At 36.1% G+C, this 17,564-nt stretch overlaps 1 protein-coding gene across 7 annotated transcripts in view; it reads left to right on the forward strand.

The window, feature by feature from the left end:
- Positions 1 to 17,564, forward strand: part of NME7 (NME/NM23 family member 7) — a 171,996-nt gene that overhangs the window by 36,389 nt on the left and 118,043 nt on the right. For 5 of the 7 annotated variants that reach the window (XM_014556069.2, XM_032463786.1, XM_006173248.3 and 2 more), the window contains exons 2-6: positions 2,759 to 2,866; positions 3,608 to 3,774; positions 11,899 to 12,009; positions 15,796 to 15,846; positions 17,120 to 17,327. In XM_014556069.2, the coding sequence (XP_014411555.1) occupies positions 2,759 to 2,866; positions 3,608 to 3,774; positions 11,899 to 12,009; positions 15,796 to 15,846; positions 17,120 to 17,327 (645 nt within the window). Of the gene's footprint in view, positions 1 to 2,752; positions 2,867 to 3,607; positions 3,775 to 11,898; positions 12,010 to 15,795; positions 15,847 to 17,119; positions 17,328 to 17,564 lie in introns of those variants that run through there. The other 2 variants (XM_032463784.1, XM_032463785.1) reach the window with 2 other exon arrangements.

Below are 17,564 nucleotides of genomic sequence, written 5' to 3' on the forward strand. Positions count from 1 at the left end.
GTGTGTGAAAGCTGTATTTACATTTCTGGAGGCGCAGAGCTAAAATGGGGGAAATCCATGTCAGTACGGTGAAGGACTAAACATTGAGTGAACACAAAACTTGTCTCAAACTTTGTAACCATCAGTTTACTTTTCATTTACCCAGGCTTTTAGAATGTAATGCTCCAAGAGTCAGAAAGGCTGTCTGTTTACCAGGGATCTCCTGTTTGGTGGGTTTGAACTCTCATTTTTCTCTCCCCAGAATTTTGAGGCTGTTGAAAGCTCCGTTGAACAAACAGATTTGAGCTCACTTCTCTATGGTTTCCTTTCCTCCGGGATCTTTGCCCCTCAGATCTTGGCTGCTTTGGTGGGCCCAGATTCCAGTTTTTGTCTACTTACCCCTGTGACATCATCAAAAGCTCTGCTGGCTTCTCTGCTTCTTGACAGCCTTCCTCTGCGGGCTTCTCAGTCTCTTGTCCAGCTTGATCTAAGTCTCAGCACATGTCCTCAGGTACAAGCAGCATGAAGAACGCTGTGCTCACTTCAGTAAGCTTTCTATATTTCTGAATCCTGGATCATCAAAGCTGGCTGCCTTAGATGCTCTCCCAGGTCATCAAACATATGTATATATATATATTTTAAATATCCTAGTTTTCTAGTTGTTCTTGGAAAGTAGCAGTTGATTGCTCTAAGCTGCTCTGGCATCCAGAAACAGTAATTACTCACTTTGTTTTCTTTGTATTAAAGCTGTTTTCTGGATGATGAATCATGAAAAATTCTACTACCTGCTTCAGAATTAAAGAGCATGATTAGCAGGTTTTGTGGTTAGGCTGCCTGGATAAATCAGTGTTAAATTTCAGTGGTTTTTCATTTGCCTCCTTATCTTTGCCCTTTTGCCTTCAGTTAGATGTCTCATCATTTCTTCCCTTCCATAATTTTATTTATTTTAGTGAAGACAATATTTCAATGATTTTTTTAGTGAATGAATATTTTAATATAGATAGTAAAAATTTTAACTAATTACTAATACTTTTGTATTAAAAGGAGAGTACAGTACTACAATGCACAGTGAAACCTAAATTAAAAAAAACTGTATTTATAAGAATCAATATGAAAAGTAATGAGTGAAGAAAGGCTTGTCATAGTGAGTCTCTTTTTTTTTTAACATTTTTTATTGATTTATAATCATTTTACAATGTTGTGTCAAATTCCAGTGTTCAGCACAATTTTTCAGTCATTCATGGACATATACACACTCATTGTCACATTTTTTTCTCTGTGAGTTATCATAACATTTTGTGTATATTTCCCTGTGCTATACAGTATAATCTTGTTTATCTATTCTACAATTTTAAAATCCTATTCTATCCCTTCCCACCCTCCACCCCCCTGGCAACCACATGTCTGTATTCAGTGAGTCTCTTATTTTACCTTTATTTCCTCTTAACTAATAAGCATTGTTTAAGTGTGTCTTTTTGGATGATTTTAGGAAGAATAAAGTAGTGTCTTAAAAACTTATCTACATTATAGTTTATGACTATAATCATAAGTATAGCTAGACATGCTACTATTAGAATTTATAAGTGAGTTATTAACATAAAAGGAACCCATCCCTTTACCCTAACCAGAGAATCAGATGCTAAATCCAGAATTAGCAGCAAAACCATTAGATTCCTTTCTTCCTTACATCCTCATTGGCTTATTGTAATGATGGGCCTTTGGGACTAAGATATTTTTAAAAACATATATGATGGGAAATACTGCTTAATAGTCAAGGAAAGAGGGCCAGTCTTTGACTCACATTTTCATTCACACCTCACAGATCTTCAATTAAAGAGATGTTAGATGACCAGAGGGCCTCAGTTCCTGTGCTCTGAAATCTGCCTCTTTTGTATGTAGGACAGGCTTCCCTAGGGCTGCTCACAGCCGGTGACTGAGAGAAGCAGGGACACTAAAGCAGGACCATCCCTGGAAGGCAAGAAACTCTCTGGGGGCCAGCTGGCTCGAGCACTCCCCAGTGGTCTTGCTGAACCTTCCTTAGACTGTACCGCAATCCAGGAGGATTCCCCCCAGCCTGCCTTCTCTCAGGGTCAGATTTGTATTGTAGTCTGTCAGCCTTCCCTGGATCCCTTCCTCCCAACTTCCTCTTGTAGGAATTTCCTGTACAGAATTTCTCTTACAAGAATAAAATTCTTGCATGTTTAATCTTGCCTTAGCATCTTGTCTGCTTCTCGGAGGACCTAGACTAACACATTTTCCTACTATTTCTACAAAAAGAGAACTATCGTGAAATTACTAAGCAGAGAGAAGGTGCTTACTATAATATGAATGACAACACTTTTTTAATACTGTTGTTTCTTAAATTTAGAACAGTTAAAACTTCTCAGTTAACTGAGAGCTAGCCTCAGAAATTTTTTCTCATATTAGTTTATCAATTGTCTTTTTACCTTTATGTAAACTTACCTTCAGAAGGACTGAATTCTTCAGATCAGGAGCTCATATTCTAAAAATTATCAATTTACTCAGGATGAGTGGATGGCTGTGAAGTATTAAGCAATCCATAAATCATCTTTGAGATATCTAAGGATATTTAATAAGAAATTAGGAAATATTTCTGAGGGTATATTGATAATTGATTTATTGTTGCAGAATTCTTCAGTATAATAAGTAATAGATCTGTTTGTTGCAAATTTTTGGTAATTATTTCAATTTGTATGATTTCTACAGGAATGATTATATTTTACATGTTATTTTAAAATACTTCTTTCTTTCTATGCAGACTCATAGTGAAAGATTCGTTTTCATTGCAGAGTGGTATGATCCAAATGCTTCACTATTTCGACGTTATGAGCTTTTATTTTACCCAGAGGATGGATCTGTTGAAATGGTAAGTGAACCTTTCTTTGCTTCAAGGTTGGCAAATGGAGTGAAGGTAGGATAGGGAGAGGAATAGGATTGCCTTTTTTAATAGTTGCTTTTAAAAATGCATTCTTTTTATCTTGGGGATTCTTTTTATTTGAGTATTATAATTCTGATACAAGGTGATAACTTTGTGCCTTTATTTCTAGCAGAGTTTTTTTGTTGTTGTTAGAAAACTGAAGGGGGATTATTTATGTTTTTGATTAAGCAACAGTCAGTAAGTGGTTATAGCAAAGATTATCATGTCCCTAAATATGTCACCACTGTTGAATACTGTTAATCTCTACAAAAAGTCAAATTGGGGAAGATTGAGTTAAAAGAGTTCCACTTATTTCTTTGTGTCCCTTCATTGGCAACCCCTTTTGCAGGTGGATCTATTTGGTGTTGGGATTTTGTGTAGGCAAGGAAGCAGAAATTTGGAATTTCTCTGGGATTTCATAGGCACTAATTTGCTGAAATGATTTGGCAATAAACAGAGGCTTCTATTCAGGGTTTTTAAAAGTATTAAATTTGTAAATTTTATGTTATTACTGGATTAGACTAGGAAAGACTGAAATTATAAAAGAAATTATGATTTGTATTTGTAGCAAAAATAAAACAGAATGTAACGTATGTTTAATAAAGCAGAATTAAGAACTATTTCCTAGTTTATAATAAATTAACCCTCCCTATTGATAATGATTTGTTTTATTGTTGTTTTTGGTTCCAGCATGATGTAAAGAATCATCGCACCTTTTTAAAGCGAACCAAATATGAAGACCTTCACTTGGAAGATTTATTTATAGGCAACAAAGTGAATGTCTTTTCTCGTCAACTGGTGCTAATTGACTATGGGGATCAGTATACAGCTCGCCAGTTGGGCAGTAGGAAAGAAAAGTAAGAAAACAACTATACAATCCTTGTTTTTTCATTCTTAAAATATTTTGTCTTGGTACCAAAGTCTGATTTCTTGTTGCTACCTTGTGTTTTTACAGTGTAGATATTTTTCAGTGATACAATTCAGTATTATGACTATTTAGAATTTTGTGGAGCAGACTGTGATTTGCTCTTCACTCAGGTAAGAAAGTGATGCCCATAGTCCTAGGCAGCGATTGTTTTCGGGAGGGAAAAATACAAACGTTTTAGACACCCTCATCGTTCTTCTGATTGGGAACTGAAAATACAAGTAACTCTTGTTGTGTAGGATACACGTGGCTTATGGGGGGGAAAGTAGTGAGTGCCATAAGTCAATGGAAACTCGGAATAAAATAAAGCTACTTCTTGTAGAAGAGTAGGGAAGGCTTTGTGAAGGTGTTTGACAGACTCATGAAAGATAGATTGAGTTTTTACCTAGTTGGCTCAAGTCAGAGAAATGCTGGTCAGAGGAATGAGTACAGACAAAGGAACAGGTGAAGGTTAGGTACTGGGAAGAGCCCATTGTTCTGCATGGTGCTTAAAATTTTTTTTTTAATTTAAGTAGCAAAATAGCCTGATTTAGGATGGTGACAATAGGTGTGAAAAGGAAGGAAGAGTAAGATTAACATAAGTAGAGCAAGAGTAGTAACGATAAGCCTTAATAACTGTTAGCTATTTTTGTATCAGGCCTTGTGTTAAAATGATTTGTCCACACCATTTATTTAAGCCCCACAACAACCTAATACAGAAGCTAATAATATTATTATTAGCTCCACTTTGCAGATGGAGAAGTTGAAGCTTGGAGATGTTAGGTAACTTGCTAAAGATCACAGAGGAGAGGCAAGATTAAAGCCCAGCGTTTGCATCAAGAATGGGAGGATTTAACCACAGGAGAATGGATAGGACCTGCAAAATAGTTGCCCTCTTTCCGTCTCAGTTCATTTTTACGTCTCCTGTGGCGTCTAGCACTTCTTCTCACACATTGCAAGCACCTTATCTGTGTGAGCTGAATGAACCAATGAATAACAATTTAAAATTTAATATCTACACTTCCCTTTTTTTCATTTCCTCCCTGTTTTTAAATGATGGCCTTTGAGCTAGTTGACGAACATATTTTTGTCTAGGTTGTTTGTAATATATATTGTCTATTTTTTAGTTTTATTCACAGACATAATATATGTCTGGTAAATAGTGACTGATCAATTGAAGACAGAATATATGAGTGTTGCAAAAAGAAAAAATATATTAAAAAATTGTGATACAGAGAAACTGAAATCTGTTTTGGAATCAAAACTACATCCTTAAAGACCATGGTAGTGATGCCTCAAACAGTGAATTATTCAGAGGGAATGCCCTACAAAAATTTGTTGAATGAATGAGCTTACATCCTTGAAAACAGTTGTTGTGTCTAGGGGAGGCGCTTTTGGCCCGCTGCCTCCCTGCCTCCTTCCCTCCCTCTCATTGCATGTGGTTCTTCCTGGGAAGCGGAGAAACTGTAGCCTGGTGCCTTTGTGTGTCTCTCTGGCCTCCTCTCTTCATTGTTTGTCAAAGCTACACTTGTCACTCTGACTTTTCCTTGGTTTTGATTTAGAAGAGGGACAAAACAAGTTACAGATGTAGCTGAAAATCAGGCTATCCAGAATAAAAAAGACTTGTAATAATTTTTTTCTTCTGAATGTCAATTTTCATTATTATTAAAATGAAATTTTCGTTTTCAATCTCTACATTTATGAGGGTGCAGCTTTCTGAGTCTAACATGAACTATATTTGAAATGCAATTTTAATTGCTTGGTCATCTTTCTTGGCTCTGGTTTCTGTGGCTTATATTATATTGTATGTGCTGACTTGGGGGATGCTTTGCATTTGTGGAGTGAGTGTTACAGTAATGAAAAATAGGGATCACTGGTGGAAGGTAAGGCTATATATTAAAAAAGCTCCAAAAACTATGTAATTCTTTAGGAAAAAAAAATCTATCAAACTATTTTTTGAGGTTTGCCACCCAAATAACCAGATGATTACTTAACATCTAAGTCTCCTCCCTGTAGTGACTACTTTACAAGCTCTTTATAATTCTCGAGGTGGTTTGATGCTCAGTGTGGGTATTGGTACACAGGTGGTGATGGATCAGCGGGGTAGTGAATGACTCATAAAAAAGGAAAACCAAAGGTTCCCAGGATAATTTTGAAATAGGAAAAAAAAAATAGAATGTTAGATAAGTAGGAATCTCATTGTTAAAAGATCTGGTAAAAGCCTATGGGTTAAGGAAACACCAACTACACTTTATTTATAAGTGATGAGTACTTATAGCTTTAATTTTTTTGAGCACATGCTATATGCCAATCACTGTGGTAGGCACTTTGCATATGCCTCTTAGTTCAGGACTACTTCCAGTTTTCATTTACATTAGCAAAAATAAATGAATTAGGGAGACAGGGTTACTCGTATGACCCAATCTGAATAAAATAATAATAGCTATAACAATTATAACATATATATTAACTCTGATTTGTCTACAGTGAATGTTGTTGAGTCCATTTTACAGAACAGTTCAGTAACTTGGCCATAGTCAAACAGCTACAAAGTGAAGGGAAGCCAGTAAATCTTGTGTTTGACTCTAAAACTCATTCTCTTTCTAAACCTCTAATTAATATGTTGGTAGGTACTATTGAATGGACTGATTTAAAAGCAAGAGGAACAGAGAATGTGAAGACAGATTTTAAATATGTGGGCTTTATAAATATAATTAATTAAAAGATGTGCAGCATTATATCTTTACTGACTTAAATTGTTTCACCATTTTTCTCTTCTGATCCTTTTCCTAACTGCAAGTGGGAAAAATCCAGCAACCATTTGGGTGATTTAAATAAACTTCAGAATTCAAGAGTTTTAGAATATACTGTCTTATTTAAGTGACCAAAAAAGTAGGCGTATCAAGAAATACATGCAGTTCTACCATAGTCTTGTAGAAGCAGCTTCTATGTAATGATTATAACTTAGCCTAGTTCTCAGTTTTGCATATTGTCAAGGAAAATTTATGAGCTAATTACCTCCCTGTTATATTTATCATACTCAGCTACTTGCTTTCTGGAGTAAAGTCTGTAGTCAGAGGGAGGAGTAAAGTTGATCCTCATGGTGCTCATCTGCTAATTTTGAGGCACTTATTGAGATAATTCTGTGTGATTCAATTAAGCTCACAAACTAGACTCAGCTTTCTAATTCCCGTTAACTGTAGAAATCTGACATTTGATGCACATTTGTTCTCTCTCTTTTTAAAAATCACTGTATTGAGGTATAATTAGCATACAAAAAGCTGTAGACATTTAATGCATACAGCTCAGTGAGTTTGGAGATAAGTATATACCTGTGAAACCATAACCACAGTCAAGGATATAAACTTGTCTATCACCTCCAAAAGTTTCCTCCTGCCCCCTTATTTTTTATATTGATTTTTCTTTTGTGGTAAGAGAACTTAACAAAAGATCAACTCTCAATTAATTTTTATATTCTCTTTATAAAGCTCCTCAAATCAAATGGATAATGTTATTAGTTGTCAATTAGAGTATTTGATTTTAATTTTAGACAGTAATGAATTGATGCTTCATGGTTCTATTGTTCAGATGTAAAGACATCATTCAAGCTTCTTATCTCTTGAGTTCAGTTAGTCTCCATTCTCCCCTCCAAATTATTAACCAGTGAAACACTGACAGGTACCAGAAGCAAACTGGTTTTATTTAGGCTGCCTGGTATAAGCCAACTTTGAGAATGGTTGAAGTTTTGTTCCTATTCCTACTTCTCCACCCCACTCCCTGCCCTCACTCCTTCCCAATCTGTATTTTGCGGCCCGCCTGAGGGAGAGAGAGATCTGCAGATCAAACCTTGACAGCACACTTGCCCATTGATCATAGGAGACAGAGCGCCAGAGAGAGGTTGGCTTCCCTACAGGTGCTGGCCTCTGCCTTTTTGGCGGGATTGGGGTGCAGGGAGGCTTTTGGGGGCTTCAGACTATGCTCTCAGACCACCCAGGCAACTGTGGTCCACCTTCCGTAAGCATCAACTTAACGTAATCTAGGTTTACATTTAGATTCAGGTAAATGGTTTGAAGCATTTTTTAAAATATTAAAATAATGTGGAGTAGAATTAAAAACCCACACTCTTTTTTAAAAAAGATAAATGGAAGTCAGCAGTGATGACTTGGTGTCCACTCAGTTCTTAAGGGTGCCTTGGGGGAAAAGTTTGAGAAACAGGCCTTAAGATACCAAACAGGAGAACAGTGGATGGGAGAGAAGTGGGGAGAGGGGAGGGAAAAGAAACGCCCGGAGGCGGGAGGAATCAAAAAGAAGAGTAAGGGACTGTGGTGTTTACCAGCAATTTCCCCAAAGGTATCTGCCCTTTCTCTTTTCCTCCAACATCACTGAGGCCCCGTCAGGCATGAAGGACCCAAGGAAACAGGTAAGCTGTGGAAGCAGGGGAAGAACTACAGACTATGCCCTGCTGGAGGGCCTGCAGTTCTGAGAGAGAAGACGCAGGACCACATGCAACCAGACACCCTTATCTGCGGCCTGAAGAGCAGATGAAGGGGGTGGAGAGAGGGCGCCCTCTCCTGGGAATGGAGTAGAAGCACGTTTACTCAAGAGGAGCAAGGGTACACGTTTCCATTGCTTTTGGAGTTTTATTTCTTTAAGCCAATTGTCTTAACAGTTTTGAGTAGACCAAGGCTACTTCTCAGGGGAGAAGACCAGACGAATACGGGTGTTAGTTCAATTCTGCTCTTGCCTTTGGGAAACTACTCCCTCAATACCAATTACTGTTACTTTACATGCCCTCCGAGGTGGGGGTGAGCAGTGGCCAGCATTGAGTTTTGGCAGTTAGAAGGCACTGAAATGCATTTAAGTAAGACCTTAGTTCAATTCCCAAGGCCTTGCTAAGATTTCATCCCCCTAATCTTCTTCTCATCTTTACTTACTTATGGTCTCATTGTCCGAGATGGCTTACTATTGATGACATACTTCCAACGACAGCATAACTGCATTTCAAATAATGCCGTGAAAAATGCCTTCTCATTATTAAGCTCCCAGGGAAAAATTAAGATTCCTTCCTCTGTTTACTATCAAGAAATCTGTAGGTAAATCCAAGCAAATATCACTTGTACCAAAAAAAAAAAAAAAAAAAAAAAGATGTCTAATATCAGGCAAAAAACTGAATTTCCAAAGCAACAGTGAAGCTATGTAAGTTGGAAGAGAATATTGGAGCTAAAGTGTTCTGAACTCTTTGTAAAGGGTTTAAGATACCATACAACTTAAAAAATTTTAAGTTAAATAAGTGTGAAAGTTTCACAGCAAACCACTAGACAAATAGCATATGAACTCGAAACCAGTAGGGAGTGCAGTAGGGAGAATCACAGCTGCCCAACGACGTCCACGTCCTAATCTCTGGAACCTAGGAATATGTTATGGTGTGGTCAAGGCCATTGAAGAAAGCTGCTCTCTCTCTGCATCCTCTGCTTGACCAGGCCCTGCTTCATTCACATGATTATCCAATTCTCTTAATTAAGGCTTAATTAGTCCCTGGTTAACCGATGGGCCCAGCTGACATCAATTCCCGTGTAAATGGGAGCCTCCTCCCGTGAACTGCAAGGATTGCGGCGTCCTACCCACGGTCTGCCGCGCACGGTGCTGCATGCGGCGGTGCTCGCGGTATCGCTCCAGGACAGTTTGTGTGAGATTCTTCTGTCCAATAAACCGCTTATGTATTCGTCTCCGGGCTCTTTCTTCTGTCTGGAGGCTGGGCAACAACAAGGCTTGCAGGCCCTGCGGGGTGCAGCCCAATAGTTACCTTGCATGGTAAAGAGAATTTACAGATTTGATTAAGATTACAGCCCTTGAGATGGGGAAATTATTCTGGATCACCTCCAGATTTTCATTGGTAACCTCCAGATTGGAAAACCTCCAGATTTTCATTGGTAAGATTAGTACATGTACATTTATATGTTGTATTATTACCATTGTGTATATTTCTACTATTTTACTGCTTTCCTGCTTTTCTATTTTTCTTGCTGTTTTTTTTGTTAGTTCAGGTGTTTGTCATCTCTTTAGTTTTCTTTCTGTAGTTTTCTGTTGAAGTCATCACTAATTACCACAAACTCAGTTCCTTAGACAATACAAATTTACTATCTTACAGTCTTACAGATCAGAAGCCCAACACAGTCCTCGCAGGCTGAGATTAAGGTGTTGCAAAGGCTGCACTTTGTGGAGGTTTTAGGGGAGAATCCATTTCCTTGCCAGTTTGGTTTCTTGAGGCCTCAACAAAAGAGAAGCCTGGCTGTTTTGACTGACCCACCAGCAAGTGCAGCTGTGTGATCGATCCCAGGTGGAACCACCACCCAGCCAACCTACAGACTCTTGAGAAACTGCTTGGGGTTTTAAGTCACTACGTTTTGGGGTGGTTTGTTAAATGCAGCGATAGATAACAGCAGTCCTATTAAGATATTTTTGTTGTCCTTTACTTTCTTCGTGTGCTGTGTTTGCTTTTAAATAACACATTTGATTCCTGATTCCTGTCTAATTTTCCCTCAAATACATTTCAACTGTTATCTACTGAACAAGTAAGCAGTGAAGACATGACAGAGGAACACAGAGTAATTAGTTATCAATGCTTTATCTCCTGTAGGCATTTAAGGAGAAAATGACGCTGTGTTTTAAACTAAGTTCTGTCAGTTTTCTATTTTTCACATCGCATCTTGTTCGCTGCTGATGTTTTATATTTTCTTAAGCGCTATGGCTCATGAAAATTTTTCCAGAGTTTAGAATAAACAGTCATGATTTGGCTTTATAATTTTAAACAACGTGAGCTTAAAAAGTGACAGGTTTTAATTGTATCTTCAGTGAAGCCATATAAAATGCTATAAGTGACTCACTTGCTTCAAAATAAAGAAAAAAGTCTGATAGGGCTTGAATAAACAGACCAAGATGAACAGCCTGTTATTTTAAAGTTTTAAAAGCCAGCCGTAAGTTACAACCAACTGTAAATAAGGATACTTATATCATTATGTATTTAACTGAGGATATTTATATCATTATATATTTAGCTAAGTTTTGTCTCATTGGTGAAAAAATCCATTATGAAAAGGCCAACCATTCTCCTTTTATGGGTTCTTTGAATTAATGTCAGTGTGTCAGAGCTATTGAAAATGATGGAAAGTGGCAGGAATTTTTTCATTTTGTGTGCCATATAAACTCAATTACTGCAACTAGTCTGATTTTATCTTGCATTTGCAAGCATTAGTTTTGAGGATTTGTGATGATGCTCCCTGTTACTAATGTTAACAGTGACACTTGTGGTGTGGAAGAAGCACAGACCCAGAGTCTTATGAGCTGGGTGTTCTGTCCTTAAGGTGACACAGACCAGCCGTGTGACCTTTGCAGAGTTACCTCTCTGAGCCTCATTTCCTTGTTAGTAAAATGAGGACACTCAGGTGATCTCCATCTCCAAAAACTATTTCTTCTGTGGCTTCAGAGGGGAGAGTGCATAGCTCTGATGTATCCTTTTAGAGAAAAGTATAATTTTAAAAGTTAGCATCATGTTCACTAGCCATACACTTTGTCGGGATAAGCAGACATTTGGTACTTTGTACATCATTCATGCTATGAATAAAGTGTTAATAGAGAAGAATTGATAATTATTTCCACATCGGTGCTGAACTGACTGCATAGCATACACATGTTAAAATTTAAGAGACCAAAACTCAAGCTCGTAATATTTAATGCAACTTTTTAGAGAATTGGCTTCTTTTATAAAACATATTCTAAGAAGTAGAAATTTTAAACACTTGTGTTTTCTAATGTGGGCATATTTAAAATAACAATTTAACTTTCTTTCCTCTAGGCTTTTATTATTTTTATAGATTGGGTACCTAATTTTGATTTTCTTGGGGAAAAAATAGTAAACTTCCTTTGTATAAGTTTTTGAGACCATTCATACACTTTTCTTTATAATTAACTTTGATGTGTGATGATCTAGGATGATTTGTTAAGGAAACTACCACTGCTTGGGAGTTATAAGTAAAAACTGTTGAACCATTTTTATTTTTAAACTTATTCTTCTTTACAGAACATTAGCCCTGATTAAACCAGATGCAGTGCCAAAAGCTGGAGAAATAATTGAAATAATAAACAAAGCTGGATTTACTCTAACCAAACTCAAAATGATGACACTTTCAAGGTAAATTTTTTGATCATTTTCAGTTATGTAACGTCTAGTTCCTTTTTAAAAAAAAAATCATCTATATGTCATGTCATTGCTTAAAATTAAACTTCCACAGAGTGACAAAGAATAGAATAGTAATCTTATTAGAATGAGAAAGTATAAGACAGCGGGGAATCAGATGCATAAATAATGATTGAACTCAAAGCAAGTAGGAGTTGTCAGGTTATACTATTAACTATTCATTAGATATTAACCCCATCTGCTTTTGTAACACCCATGTTTGATAATTATAATCTCTTAATATACAAGTATAACACATTGTACAAAAACGACAGAAGAAATGTTAGTACAAAAATGATAAAAATATTCTATTCTATTTGACAAGGGATTGTTACTGTTGAGATTATCCAAAGTGATGCATTTGGAAATATGTATATTTAGTTCCTCCCAGTATGTATAATCGGTTGATATACATATTTTACTGCTCTGAAAAGCAAGCTGTTCTATCTGAACAGATACTTTCAATGTTACTTAGTGAAAATAAGACTTACCTTTCTTTAGGTAGGGGCATTAATACAGCTTTTAGGCAGAGCTGGACCCAACTAATGTTATTCCCCTGATTCTTACGTTATTCTTATGTTATTCCACTGATTCGTGTTTGTTTTTAGTTAGATGTCTTATCGCTGCTATTCCTGGATATCTTTTCCATGGGACAGTTGCTTTTTTGTCTGTGAGAACTGGGACAAGGAATAGCAGTAGATGCTCAATGCAGCTTTGATAAGTCTGATCTCTAGAAACTTTAAGAAAACATCTTCAGTTTACCCCAACAATGACACATCTTACCTTGAATTTTTCCCCTATGTAAGATCTCCCAGTTGGCTTACTTTCTAGGAAGGCAGGAGGCTTCTATTTCAGAGCACAGACTCCAGAGCGAGATTGCTTCTAACTGCACCGCTTACGAGGGGTGTGATTCTGAACAGCTTATCTCTGTGCTTCAGTTTCTTCATCTGCAGAACGGAGGTTATACTAACACCTGTATCATAAAGTTGTTTTGAGGGTTATATGAGTTTAATATAGGTCAAGTGCTTTGAAAAGCCATGGCACATAGTAAGTGTATACAGATGTTAGCTAGTAGTAGTAATAGTATAGTACTAGGGGTATCATTATTTAGTAGAAACCAAGGTCATGATCCTTTATAAGTACAGTTAACTTTGTTCTATTTCTGTCTCAATTGAGAATGCTTGCCCTTATAGCAGGCAATGAGACTGATCTCTAGAGAGGACTTTGAATAGTTTTAGTGAGATTAAAATAATTTTTTATGTCTCTGCACTTCCAGTGCTTGATAATTTGGCACCAAACTTCCCACAGTAAAGATGCCCAAGAAAACTCACTGCTTTTTACATTGTTTATAGCACCTCATACATCTGTACTAATATTACTGTCTAGGCTTGGATTTTACCCAATTTGAAAGCTAATAAGTTAGTCTCTTATTCTCAGGGATGCCAGCAGAAGACGCAAGACTTCTGAGTCAGAGACAAAGGACTTAATTATGGTTCAGCAAGCCGCATGAACTTCGTGTTTCTCTTGGTTCCCCTTGCCTTCATGTCCCATGGGAATAATATGTGGGCCCTGGGTGGATGCTGTAGACACAGCTGACTGCATCACAGCTGAGGAGCGCTGAACTGCAGTTACCCACTGTTTCATTAATAAGCAGTAAACAAGCCTGCTCTTTGTACCGAAGAGACATGACCTCATCCCTCAATGTTGCCCACAGGAAACATAACTCCAGGACATGGCTAGGATAAAGAATGGCTGGGGCCTTGCATTCTGGGCCTACCCTATAGGACGTGTCAGGAGTGCCAGAGACCCACGGAGGAGTATCTCCCAATGCTTAAACCCTTTCTAAATTTGTTTACTCAAATTTCAGTTCCTGCGTCATGATAGTATCTGAAAGGCAGCAGCTGAGTTCCATCTGACTTTGTACTTCTAGTTCTTGAATCAGTGCCTGATTCAGAGTAGACATTAAATAAATATTTCGTAAAAGAATTAATAGCTCTTTGTGAGAGAATGGTGAGTTTCTTTATACAAACACAACAAAACAAAACTTTTCTGGGTGGTGATGCACTTGTTAATATTTCTCTCCATCTGAACTTTTAAAGGGAGCAATTAAATAACAATGAGAAAAAAACTCATAAACTCTCTCTTGGTTTCAATAATAGATTTTGAATGGAAATACTGTGGGGTCAGTGACATTAGAAAAAAACAATGAAATACTTTTAGTAATTAAGATTTTTCTTTTCCTTTATATTAAAGATTTTGATTTTCCTTTTTTTAGTAGTTAAATTTTAGAATTGGCTGTATTAATAGTCTCATCGCTAACTTCTAAAATCCTCCCCACATGAGTTTTTCAGACATTTGGTGTTACCTCATTTTAGGCTGCAGAATAGTATATCCATATCTTTTTTGTGAATTCTTCTCCTTACCGTCCAGAATTTTTGTTTCCTGAAGTTGGTAATAGAAAGGGCATAAGCAGTCAGAGGTTTGCAATCAGACATCTGGGTTCAAATCTCCCTGTCCCTCTTCCCTTACTAGCACTTTCACCTGGATGAGTTAGGTAATCATGCTGAACTTCATTATTTTCATATGTAACATGAAGGTGATCATACCTATTTCTATGTATTGGGAGGGCTAATAAAATAATTTGATGTTGGCATATAATAGGCTAATAAAATAATTTAATGTTGGCATATAATAGGCTCTAAAAAGATGGATTTTCTCCCCCTTCCATTTCTTGGGATGAATTTTATTTTCTTTATTTACATAATTTACTTTCATAATCTCTTCCTAGCCAAAGAGAATATTTTATTACACTTGGTTTGAATAAAAGAATAGCCTGATACAGCTTATTACGTGATTTCATTTTGTAATAGAGATCTTTTGAGATCTTAAAGCATTGTGTGGTAAATTATCAAGCCTGAAAGTTGTTGGAGGATACTTTAATTTGCTACTTTAAAAAGTAGTTGATGTTGACATAATTTGTCACATTCTGTGAACTCAGCTTAAAACCTTTGAGAAAGCTGTACAAGTTTAAGAGAGGTACTTGATTAGAGATTTAGACTTTTCAGCTAATCATTTTAAAAGCCCATTATCCTTTCATAGTCTCTATAGCTGTGGGAATATAAATTTAAAAAATAAATCCCTCTTGTCCGTAATTGAGATTTCTGAATATCTCCATATTACTTTTTTTTTGAGGGTGTTAGTTCAACCGTTCATTTTTAAAATACATTAATAACTAGTAAGAATGCAGTGGTATGCATGATTTGTCAAGCACTTTTTAAATACACAAGTATATAGTCTTTTTGGAGCAATCCAGCTAAGACAGAAAATTATAACTATTAAATTAGAAGTCTAGGCTAACCTCTCAAGTTTAAAGCCTGTAGAAGGAAGTGACAAATTTTGAATTGAAGATGGCTTTGCATTTTTTGATGTAACTTATTTGAACTTTAAAAAACAAATATTTCTTATTGGTCAGATGTGTTTTTAGAATGTTGAAGATGCCAGTGAAAAGGAAGATAAGAACATGAGTAATAGAGTAAATATGGCTTCTTATATTCATTTTAATTTTACATCTTAACATAGAAATCCATGCTAGCAAAAAATTTGAAAAGAGAGGGGATTTGAGCAGAATATTTGAAAAATCATTAATCAATTCACATATTGGTCAGAGAATTTCATCTTTATTAATGTTAGCTAAAATAATTTCCTTACATAATTCTTAACTATTGTCACTTTATTTTATAGGAAAGAAGCAACAGACTTTCATATAGACCATCAGTCCAGGCCCTTTTTAAAGTAGGTACTAACCTTGGGGCTCATGTTGCATCTTGGAGGATATCCTGGAAAACTAAGGAGTTATAATTTTATGATTCAAAAATTTGTTCCATAAGAATAATTTGTCGAAAAGTCCTTAGCAGCATCTTGTAACTGCAGAGAGCTTTTTTCTAGGAATTGTTTTTTCTGTCCTTTTATTAGATAAGAATTCTCTTATCATTAAATATATTAAACTTTAATCAGAAGCTAATATAATGATTTCCTTAAATTATAAGGAGCATAGCTTTCTTTTTAGATTTCAGTAGATTGAAAATAGAGTGATGATTTCATTTTATGTTGAATATGTTTTGTGGTTTAAACTTATTTTGGCATTCTCATGTATATAAAACATTATTCATAAAACTGTTCTATGTTGACTAGTTTCATATACATTTTGTTCCTTGAAATTCAGCAACAAATATGTTAGAAACTGTATCTATGTTCTGAATATTTGGGTTGTATTTAAAGTTAGTGAATATTGTGCACCTCATATTACTATTGAGAGACAAAGGAGAGTGCTTACATTTCTAAAACAGAGGAACGTCAGCCAAACTGCTCCAATAGACATGTCATTTGGTGTTCTGCACAGAGTAGTGTTTTACTGAAGAAAAGTTTTATATAAGAAAATCATTGTTATAAGATTATTTTAAACTAAGCATTATAAAAGATTCTGAAACCTTGTTAGAATAGGCATATATAATTCTCTTGGAAATTCTTCTTTGTGAGGGTCTTTGTGTATGTTGATATTACTACAGCTCCTTGCTGAATGTTTTGTATGTCACTGGACCAACTCAGTGCTTACTGATTGAAAACTCATTGTCATTTTGTGAATTCCAATAGATCTACACACAAAAACTCTTATTACAAATATAAGACATGGCTCTCATCACTTTATTATGAAATTTTAACCACATGAAAATAAAAAGATCCTTCTGTACCTTTCAGAGCAATGCAAAAAGCACAGATCATTATGCATTTTAAATGAACAAAATAGTCTTTATTCAATGAAACTGATTTTTCTGCTAACAGTAATTGATTTTACAACGTTAGTGATTTGTAGTGACTTAGGTCATGCAAGACACTCATTTTATGAAAATTTTACCTTGCCCATGTAAAACTCACTATGGCCAATGGTTCTGAGATCATAATATTCATGTATATGTTGAAATACTTAAATTAGTAATATATCCTTATTAAGAGAGAGATCTCAGTTGATAGAAAAATGTAGCAAATCAGTCTTTTACCCGTTTCATAGTGAACTGATCCAGTTTATTACGAGTGGCCCTGTAATTGCCATGGAGATTTTAAGAGATGATGCTATATGTGAGTGGAAGAGACTTCTTGGACCTGCGAACTCTGGACTGGCACGTACAGATGCTCCTGGAAGCATTAGAGCCCTCTTTGGAACGGATGGCATAAAAAATGCAGCTCATGGCCCTGATTCTTTCGCTTGTGCTGCCAGGGTAAGGTATTTTAAAAATATTTTAATTCTGTTTTGGTTTTGTTACATGTTTAATGTTAAAGTAAAGCCTTTTGTAACTGCTGACTAGGGTCGATTTATACAGCTGACCTAGTAGAAGAGAAAACCTATGACCTTTTGCCTAAGATTAAACAGTGTTTCAATGATGTCTCCTTTGTGAACTGGCAACCTGGCCATGGTCGGTCAGAATAACTTTTCTCCAATTAAAATGCTTGTCCTA

Source organism: Camelus ferus, chromosome 21 (assembly GCF_009834535.1).
Source record: "Camelus ferus isolate YT-003-E chromosome 21, BCGSAC_Cfer_1.0, whole genome shotgun sequence".
In the NCBI taxonomy this organism is placed as follows: domain Eukaryota; kingdom Metazoa; phylum Chordata; class Mammalia; order Artiodactyla; family Camelidae; genus Camelus; species Camelus ferus.